This window comes from Tupaia chinensis, unplaced genomic scaffold (assembly GCF_000334495.1).
Source record: "Tupaia chinensis unplaced genomic scaffold, TupChi_1.0 Scaffold000113_1, whole genome shotgun sequence".
In the NCBI taxonomy this organism is placed as follows: domain Eukaryota; kingdom Metazoa; phylum Chordata; class Mammalia; order Scandentia; family Tupaiidae; genus Tupaia; species Tupaia belangeri.
In genome coordinates this window covers 4,849,322-4,859,719 of record NW_006159577.1, presented here as the reverse complement: position 1 = coordinate 4,859,719, position 10,398 = coordinate 4,849,322, and the positions used below count along the sequence as shown (strand labels likewise).

Sequence of the window (10,398 nt, the reverse complement as noted above, 5' to 3'; positions counted from 1 at the left end):
GGTGTTGGCTGGCCACAGAGAGGCGGGAGCCACATTCTTGATGTTCTCTTTGAGCCTTTGACTTTATTAGCCCTGCTCTTGCGCAGGGAATAATTACTTCATTTCGAGTTGGGTCTTCTGTCATTTATAGCTGAAAGCTCCCTGACTGACACACACGGATTGTCTTTAGTGTTGACACATATTTAACTCTTACGAAGATTCTGGTCTGAGCTGCTCAGATTGAAGGAGATGGACTTTGTATTTTTACACCACGTATTCTGGTGGCTTGTACGTTTCTGCCCATCAGGCAGAAAGACTGGAGGGAAAATAGATTCCTTGCTTTTTATTGTTGACACCAGCACATCAGAGACATAATGTGAGTGCTGAGAAAGTCCTCTTTTATGTGAAAGTGGTGGAAGCGATGCTGCCAGGCCTGCTTGTTGTTTGTTATGATCTAGAGGAGCAGGAAGAGCCTCCTTTCATCATGCATGGACCAACCTCACCCAAGTTTTAGCATTAAATCTCCTACACAATTATAGCTTGCTGTGGTTACTCTTTAGTCATTTACACAGACATGGAAGGTCCCGAGTCGAGAGCTTCTGACAGCCTCACCAGAGCCATTTCTTCACCTACTTTGGTGGCAGTGGCTGGCAACTTGGATGTCAGGGAACACGTTTTCTTTCTTTCTTTGTCTCTCTCTCTCTTTTTCCCACTGGCCAGAGAAAGAGAGGGAGAAGAAAAGAAGAAAGAGCAACTCCCACCTACCCCCCCAACATGGTGCATGGTCATGCCACAATTCCTTCTCCTTCATCTCTCCATCCTGTCAGGATTTGGGGTACAAACATCCCAACTATGCTGTACACACGCCCAGCAGATTTCTCAAACAGTCATGTCTGACCCAACTGCCTTAACCATTAAACCATGGAGCTGACCTGGATTCATGGTTCTTTTTTTTTTTTGGAGAGGATTTTGCTATAGGGTGCATGCACTCGCCAGAAAGACAGAGAGACAGAAAGCGAGAAATAACCCCTCAGGGGCATGGCCACGCCACAATTCCTTCTCCTCCATTCTCCTCTTGGGATCTTGGACACGCTCACACACGTGCCTGGCGTGAGTTTTAAGCCACTGGGTCCGTGACTCAAATCGCGGTCGACTACATGGGAGTCCAGCGACATAACCATTATGCCAATTGCTAGTCCTGGATTCATGGTTCTTAAAGCCCCTCTTGCATTCGTTCTTCTGTGAGGACACCGTTTAACATGAGCGAGTCCTGGGGAGTGATTGCGGGAAAATGTGCAATTTTTTTTAAAGCTTATTTATTTATTCTGAGAGAGAGACAGCACCCCCCAGAGGGTCTTGATGCCACCATCCATATCCAGCCTTCAGTGAGCCCCAAATCATTAGCACAAACATGGCGGTGTACTCGAGGTCTCCAGTCCTGACGTGCAACGTTTCCTTGAGAGTCTGCCTTGCAGAGTGTCACATTTGACGGCTACGACACTGTCTGGGCTCCTGATTTCCATCTTGGATGTCCCTTCTCTTCTGTTGGCCTCAGGCACCTCCTTCCTGTGAGCTTGAGCAGGACTAAGAGCTGCAGTGTGATGGACTCAGTCTGGAATGTACCTCATCCTCGAGGGATCGGGGCCCAACATGAGCTATAGGCTCACTTGGGGGGGACTGTCACTTAGTGGGACCCTTGGTCTCTTTCCGGCTGCGATCTGGAGCCTCCATGTTCACCTTTGCTGCCTCTCTCCTGTGTGCGCACCCCTCTTGCACTTTCATCTCCCCGGGCAGTGTGATGGACCTTTTTCTCCTTTTCCTCCTTCTCTTCCCTCAGTTTGCCCTGTGTACCCACCCACAGGGCCTGCCGAGTCTCCAGTGTGATGGGAAGACATGTGAAGTGGCTGTTAAGAGAGGGGCTGGCATCTTCAAGGTGGCCTGTGGTTGGTGCTGCTTCAAAGGGAGACTCAGACAGAGTGTCTGCAGCCAGGAGCCTGCTGGAGACGGCTTTGATGTGGGCAGCACGCTGGAACTGCCTGTGGACAGCAGAGCAGGGTCGTCAGGCTGGGAATGAGTAGACCCCAGAGTGTTTACATCATCTGCAGGTCAAGGCCAAAGCATGGCTGTGTGCTTCCAGCCATATCTGTGTTTCATCTCCCCTAAAACCTCCTGTGGAGCGTATGTCTAGACAGCTATGGAATAAAATGTTCAATTACCAGGTAGGAATCTGGCCAGCAGAGGTATAGTTGCCAGGCAGAGGGGCCCAAGGTGAGGATCACAGCTGAGAATGAGCCCCACTTGGAGCTAGAATGAGGCTGAAGAGTCTGATGCTCATGTAGTCAGCTGGCACCTGCAGTTGCTTAGGGCCCAGATGGTCCCCAAAAGGCAGCTTGACCGCATGGAGAACCGTAAATGTGGTCTGGCTGACATCTCTGCACCATGTCACTCTTGCAATGCTGTCTGCTTGTAATTAGAATTCCAGGTTAATATATCCTGAGAGGGCAGGTCTAAGAGCTGGGAAGTTTCTTCTCTTGTTTAACCATGCAGGTTATTGGCTGTGAGAAGTCTCTTATCACTGAGCCTCAGTTTCCACATCTATAAAATGAGAACTTTAGGACTAACTTCTAAGGTTCTCATGAACGTGCTTTGCCATCTGGTAGACTTATTCTTTTCACACAAGTTCAGGGTTTGCATTATAAGATCTCTCCCTGCCACCATCTTGCCATATGCATCTACTTGCTTAGCTCTTTTTATTTTTTTCTTTTTTTTTTTGTAGAGGTTTTTTGCTATAGGGCATGTGCACTCGCCAAAAAGACAGAGAGAAACAGAGAGACAGAAAGCAAGAAATCATCCACCAAGGGGGATGGCCACGCCACAATCCCTTCTCCTCCATTCTCCTCTTGGGATCTTGGGCATGCATGCACACGCGCCTGGCATGAGTTTAAGCCGCCGGGTCTGGGACTCGAACCATGGTCGACTACATGGGAGTCCAGCGACATAGCCATTACGCTAATGCTGTTCCCTATTTGCTTAGTTCTTGATTGCTCTTTTTTGATTTTTCTTTTTTTTTTTTTTTTGAGAGGTTTTTGCTATAGGGCATGTGCACTCACTGGAAAGACAGAGAGAGACAGAGAGACAGAAAGTGAGAAATCATCCCCCGGGGGGATGGCCACACCACAGTCCCTTCTCCTCCATTCTCCTCTCGGGATCTTGGGCATGCATGCACACGCGCCTGGCATGAGTTTAAGCCGCCGGGTCTGGGACTCGAACCATGGTCGACTACATGGGAGTCCCGCGACATAGCCATTACGCTAACTGCTGGTCCCTTGATTGCTCTTATCTATGAAATGTTTGAGTGAATAAAACCTTACAAGAGATGCCAATTGGTGTTTCCCACCACCGCAGGTTTGACTGAATGGCCCCTTATGTATCTACGTTTCTTCCTTTTGTGTGTTCAAGTGAGGACTAGTTCTTGGGGGAGACTCTGGGCTCATGTGGCTGGTCTCCACCTCATCCAAGCCTGTGTGGTCACCTCCCTACACACGAGCCAGCCTTGCCCACGGGGTGTTTTAGGCCCTGTTTTCTGCAGCAGACAGCCTCCCTGGAGGCCTGGCCTCATAGCGAGCATGCCAGTGTGTAGGACCTCATTCTTCTCCTCCCCTCCTGGGGGTCTCTGCCCTCTGTCCTCACAGTATCCCCCAATGCGCTGATCTCCTTCCCCACATCTTCTACACCTGAGCTCACCCGTGGACAAAGAAGAGCAGGGAGAGCTATCCTTAGGTCTGTCTGCCTTCTCAGGGCCTGGGTCTGACTCCCTTTCTAGGGGGTGAGCACGGGGGGCGGGGGTGGAATGACTGAAATGCTGGGTGACATCTCCATGGTGAGTCCTGTCTGCTGAGTAACTTTCTGATATGGTTTCCAGTTTACTGCTGCACTGATTGGCCTGAACCCACCACTCTGCATTTGTGTTTGACCTCTTCTGCCTTGTTTCCTGGAGTAGCTGGGCAGACCCAGCTTAGGCCAAGGCTTGCCACCTTGTCCTTTTGCCTATCCAGTAAGCCTAGCACGAAGGCCTCGAAGGCTTGGCTTTCCAGCCAGTTCTAGGCCCTGAAGGAGCGGTAGGGTCCCCTGTGAGCCTGCTGCATGTCGCCAGCTCTAGCTCTTATCCCATCTGCATGCTGTGGTGGCTGAAGTCATTCCTGGCAGGGGTTCAGGGTAAATGAGCCGTGTGCCGAACTTACTGGTGTGCCGTTGGATGCCAACAGCTTGAGGAACAGGGGGCCGAGTAGGGAATGCTGCAGGCTAACCCTCCCCCCAGCCCCCAGTCCCCATCCACCACAGCCTCAGGCAACTCCAAAGGTCACTGCCAGAGGAGACCCGTACCTTGGGCTGGTATGTGGAGGTGTCATGGTGGGGTGTCCCAGCTGGGTTTGCGCAGCCCTGAATACTGACGAGCATAACCAATACTTAGATGATACATAGACGCACCAGGCAGTCCAGATCTCAGCCTCTTAATCCTCACAACAGACCACTGAGATGGGCATGCCGCATTATTCTCATTTTTCAGATGCAAAAACCAAGGCCCCTAGTGATTGTAAGCTCAGGCAGGATCTGAAGCCGGCAGCCTGGCTCCAGGTGTGGCTCCTGACCACCGTCCATGTTGTGCTGGGCCTCTTGGGCTCTGTGATCTGAGGGCATTCCTCCTCCTCATGCGGTCTCTCCCAGTCAGTCTTAGGTCTCAGGCCCTTTCTTTAACATTCCGTCCTCCTCCATGAGTTCGCCTACCCAGAACCTTCCTAGCAGCATCTCCCTTACAGGTGTATGTTGGAGGGGATATTTGTGGCGTGGTGCCGAGTAGTGGATGAGGGAGTCTGAGTTTGGGGTCTCAGTCTCAGGTTTAGATCCCTACTGTCTAAAGTTACCCAGTCAGTTTTTTGGAGCTTCAGTTTTCTCATCTGTTTAATGGGCATAGTGATCACTCCACCTTCTCCATGGATATCTGCTCTATCCCTGGCAGAGGAGCTGCTTAAGTGATTGCCCTCTCAGCCCCCTGAGGCGCAGAGCCTGGGTCTGACTCCCTTTCTAGGAGGTGAGCATGTGGGGCAGGGGTGGAATGACTGAAACGCTGGGTGACATCTCCATGGTGAGTCCCGTCTGCTGATTAACTTTCTGATATGGTTTCCAGTTTGTGGCTGCACTGATCGGCCTGAACACGCCGTTCTGCATTTGAGCTGGACCTCAGGTGGTTTCCATCCACCCTGTCCTCCTGGCCCCTCTGGCTTTTTCTGTTTTGAGGTGGACATACATGAGAACTCTTGAGTTGCAGTTTGAATAAGGGCTGGGCCAGGTCTTTGCTTACTGGGCCTGGTCCACTTTGTTCAGGGCAACAGCTTGTTTTGACTTAGTGGACAAAGGCCAAAGGCACCTGGGAGGTTTACATGGCTTGGCAGGGAAGAGAGGGAAGAGGACCTAAAGCCGTCCCTTGGTTCTTTCCTGCTTCTCAGCTCCAGCAACTCCAGAGCTGGCTTTATTTTGTCCTGTTTTGTTTTGAAGAGTTTTAGGGCTCCTGGTTCTGTCTGGCCTTCACAGGGGATTGAGGGGCAGGGTTTGGGGTGGTTATTAAGTCTGCCTAGTTCAGGGAACAAGGGTGGTTGATGGAGAACCTTTCCAGGAGAGGAGAGCAAGCCACCTCTTCAGGCTCGGTGTCTCAGATCCTGGATGTCTTGCTGTCTCCCCTCCCCCTCCCCCCGCCCACCCAGTTCCTGCCCCTCAGCAGCCTTGCCAGGCACTTAGCGCAGGTACACATAGCATCAAGTGCAGTTCCCTGCCTGCAGAGCTCCCCCGTACCCCAGGGCTCAGGACAGATGTCCATGCGGTAATTGGGGGCAGTTTCTACTGCTTGTTCCAGGGGGCAAGTGGCTCAGGATCCCTTTCTGGGCCTTCACTCTCTTAAGTCTGTCCCAGTAGTTTTGCCCCAAATCCCAGATCCTTTTGGCCTCCCTCTGTCTGCTGGCCTTGAGGTTTCAGAGTGAGTTTGTGTTGAGAGCTTCAAGATGTGATGAGACTTTGCTGTCTCCCCTCCCCCTCCCTCCGCCCACCCAGTTCCTGCCCCTCAGCAGCCTTGCCAGGCACTTAGCGCAGGTACACATAGCATCAAGTGCAGTTCCCTGCCTGCAGAGCTCCCCCGTACCCCAGGGCTCAGGACAGATGTCCATGCGGTAATTGGGGGCAGTTTCTACTGCTTGTTCCAGGGGGCAAGTGGCTCAGGATCCCTTTCTGGGCCTTCACTCTCTTAAGTCTGTCCCAGTAGTTTTGCCCCAAATCCCAGATCCTTTTGGCCTCCCTCTGTCTGCTGGCCTTGAGGTTTCAGAGTGAGTTTGTGTTGAGAGCTTCAAGATGTGATGAGACTTTGAAATGACCTTCAGTAACCTTCCCACGGTTTCCCCAGGTGCTTCCCTGTTCACTTGTTCCCTAACCACTTCTGGGATGTGGGTTTTAGTGGTAGAAAAGGATATGCTGTCCCTGTCCCCAAGGAAGGACATTTCTCCTGAGCTCCGTGTCTCCAAAGGGTCTGTCACTGCTTGGTATTCCCCAACATCTGTGCATCTGTCCATCTTATTACGTTAAACAAATTCACCAATGGCGGCCATTGTGCTTCCAGGGAAAGCTGCCTGTCCTGCTGCTTGGCCGCTCCTCAGAGCTACGGCCAGGAGAGTTCGTGGTTGCCATTGGAAGCCCGTTTTCCCTTCAAAACACAGTCACCACCGGGATCGTCAGCACCACCCAGCGGGGTGGCAAAGAGCTCGGGCTCCGGAACTCAGACATGGACTACATCCAGACAGACGCCATCATCAATGTGAGTGGCAGGGGCCTGGGCCAGTGTTTGCCAGAAGAAAGCCCACGGAAGTGCAGCCGGGATGGTGTTGATGGAGTTCCTTTTGACCCCTTAAAGTAAAGTCAAGGGTTGTCAGCACCCTGTTAGCAATCACCAGGCACTCCTATCAAGGGAAACCTAGTTTACCAAAAGGCTGCAGCTGAGAGGAGCTCCCGCTTGCTGCTCTTCTCACCCAACCGACCTGGGCAGGGTCAACTATTCCCTTCCCTGCACGCACTCATGGCATGTTTGAGGGTGTGTGGAACCTTCAGGAGCTGAGTGAGCAGCTTCTTGCAGGAGAGAAGCTCACCTTGACAGACTTGGTGAGCTCTGCCTTGTCCACTCTATAGCAAGTGACCATCCTCCCTACGTGTCCACACCATTTGAGCCATCTAACGAGGCCAGGCCTTACTCCACACCGTTCCATACACAGGATATCTTTCTTTTTAATTTTTAGAATTTATTTATTTACTTTTTTTATACATTCAATCACATTATTTAGCTTATAAAGTGAACATTTCTCCCCGGTCCAGTTGATCAAAATATCTTCAACAGATATCTTTAAAATCTCATTTTTCCGCTTTAGCTCTCTCCTTCAAGGCCTGACATTTCTGAAAAGGCATGGTTTTTCCCCGTGTCTGTCCAATGAATGAGAAATACTGTGTGTTTTATGCACTCACTACCTCTGAAAGGTTTTATCCCCCAACTTTTTGGGGATCTGATGAAGTAATGGAATAGAACAAACCATGCGTATTCCAGCCCCCACAGCAGGGCAGAAGCCCACCGAGGGGCCGTGAGGATGAGAACTGCTGCATGCCGCAGCCAGCCTCAGCCCGAGAGGAGCGGCGTTAGGTGCTTCGGGGCTGTCACAGTTGGCTTCTGGGGTCTGGAGACAAAAATTCTCATGGATGGCACATCCAGAACTTTCTGAAAACTGCTAAGGTTCTTTTTCCCAGCACAATATTAGGCCAGCAAGAACAGTTAGGTTGTCAGGGAAGAGCCGTGCTGTGCTCAGGAAGCTGCCAGGCAGGGAAGTAGATAGGACCGTGTTACCACACACGCATAACCTTCCAATTTCTGTTTCATTTCAGTATGGAAACTCGGGAGGCCCGTTAGTAAACCTGGTAAGGCCTTCGTTGTGTTGTTTGTTTTTGTCTATGGATGTATGTACATGTTGTCCTTCTTTTTCCTTCCATACATGAACTTGCCAAAACACGTTATCGAACACTGCTTTAAAGTGAGCTCTGTCAATGTACTGTATCCTGATAAATTGCCCTCCCGAGCTCTTCTGGGAGGAGGATGCATGCTGAGATGGGGGTTGGGGATGTTATGCCTCAGGACACGCTGGTGTTTCAAGGGTGTGAGTAAATGCAGTGGGACTCAGATGCAGTCCGGGAGTGGGTGAAGGAGCAGGCCTGCATGTTGAAGGGGTCAGCAGTGCTGGCCTGGCACCGAAAGGCATCTCCTCCAAATGAAGTCTCCTGGGCTGCCCAAGGAGCCGGCTTGGCCAGGAACTCTCCCCCAGGACCTGGCAGGAATGAAGAGGAGTTACCAGCTCATAAGCAAGTCATTTAAGTCCATGCTTAAATATTTAAACGTAAAATGTGAAGCCTTAGAATCACAGACTGTCAGAGCTAGAGGGCAGCCCAGGAGTCCTTTTCGGGTGATGAGATGGAGGCCATCCTCAGCAAGGTCCAGGAGGGTCCCTCGGCCACAGGGACTGAAATCTCTGCTCTCAGGGGAAGTGTGTGAGCAATTTATTCTCTCCTGGCAGCTTTTTCTTCCCAGCTGTGGGACATGAGCTCCCTCCTGTGCCCTCTGCCTTCCCTCAGCCCCTGCAGTGCCTGTGGGGGCCGCTGCCTGGTAGAGATGCAATTTCTTGATAATGAACCTGTCAGTCCTAAACTCTGGGGGTTTCTCCCTGCTGTCATAGGGTCACCTTACAGTCCTTAGAAATGGGAGACACAGGAGGGTATGGGCAGCCACCCAAATAACTCAGAAATTTTAGCAATGTACTCCTTTTGAGAGGATCAAATATCGTGCATTTGGAAACTATTTGTGTTTGCAGCGAGGTGACCACTGAGCACCCACATGGAGTATGTGCCAATTCTCCCTCCGTGGAGGGAGTGTCCTGATGCCCCTCCCAGTCCACCCATGGCCCTCCTGCCTCCAGCCTCCACTTAATTCTCTCAGAGAATTCTTTCTTACAAATCCACCACTCTCTTTTGTTGTATACCTGCTGGTAAACTTTCATGCATTAAGTAAGCCTTATTGGTTTTGCTTTTCAGGATGGTGAAGTGATTGGAATTAACACTCTGAAAGTGACAGCTGGAATCTCCTTTGCAATCCCATCTGATAAAATTAAAAAGTTCCTCACTGAGTCCCATGATCGACAGGCCAAAGGTAAGGCAAGACCCAGACAGCCTGACACATCAAGTCTGAGGCTTGGCTGCCCCTATGGATTTGGGGAAGGGAAAAGTGGCAGTCCCTAAGACCAGCCAAGCTATCTCCTCCCAAGAAGAAAAGACACTGTTTATTATTATTGTGAGCCCCAAGCAGTGGAGTACAGATGTTGGACTGTTTTTGTCCCAGGATTGTGGAAGTTTCTCATGGCTCAATCTAATTATGTACCAGACATGATCATAGGTGATTTCCATATATGTCACTGAAGTTTTCATTTATGTCCCTTCATTCCTATGCCCTGTCAGGTAGGAATTCTTAATCCCATTTGCTGATGGGAAAATGGAAGTGTAGGGAGATGACTCATTCTACAGATGTTTACTGATGGTCTGTTCTGAGTTGGGCTAGGGCTCCTGGGCAGTAGACAGCTCAGCAGGGGCCCTTACAGGTGTGACCTTGCCATCCTGCCCTGGGAGGGGAGGCTGACAGTAATCAGTAAACAATCCAACGATAAGATAATGCAGAGAACAACAAATGCTCCCAAGAAAATGAAGCAGGGAAACCAACTAGCAGGTGACTGGAAGGGTGGCTGATTCAGACAATGTGGCCAGAGATGCCTTTCGAGCTGAGGCCTGAGTGAGAAGGAGCCAGTAGGCAGGCACACAGGGGAAGAACAACCCAGACAGAGGAGCAGTGAATTCAGCATAGCTGAGCGAGCACAGGGACCCCTGAGTGGCTTATGGGGCCAGAGTGCAGTGGCCATGCAGAGTTACGCGGGGTGGGTGTGGAAAGCCAGCGCACAGTAGACCATGGGGAGCGGCCTGGGTTGCAGGGAAGTTCATGATCTGTTTGATGTCTTGCAAGGCCAGTCTAGTGACTGGTAGCTGGAGGTCTTCAGGGCAGCAGTAGTGGAGGTGGAGGAGAGGGGTCCCGTCCTGGGTAGGTGGACATAGAGCTGGCAGGAGGCAATAAGGAATTAAGGCTCCCTCCTAAGTTTTCAGCTCCTGACTTGAGATGATGGGGTTTTCCCCAGGTCCCACAGCAGGTAGGGGTTCAAAGCAGAACTGAATCACAGCCTCAGTGTACGCCACCCCCCCCCATGACCCTGACCCCCAATTACCCCTGAAAAACCGAACCCCTGGGCC

At 51.1% G+C, this 10,398-nt stretch overlaps 1 protein-coding gene across 1 annotated transcript in view; it reads left to right on the top strand.

Moving 5' to 3' along the window:
* Positions 1 to 10,398, top strand: part of HTRA1 (HtrA serine peptidase 1) — a gene marked incomplete at its 5' end in the record, with an annotated part of 70,389 nt that overhangs the window by 53,841 nt on the left and 6,150 nt on the right. The window contains 3 exon segments of the mRNA XM_014586091.2: positions 6,641 to 6,835; positions 7,945 to 7,977; positions 9,142 to 9,256. Coding sequence (XP_014441577.1) covers positions 6,641 to 6,835; positions 7,945 to 7,977; positions 9,142 to 9,256 — 343 coding nt within the window.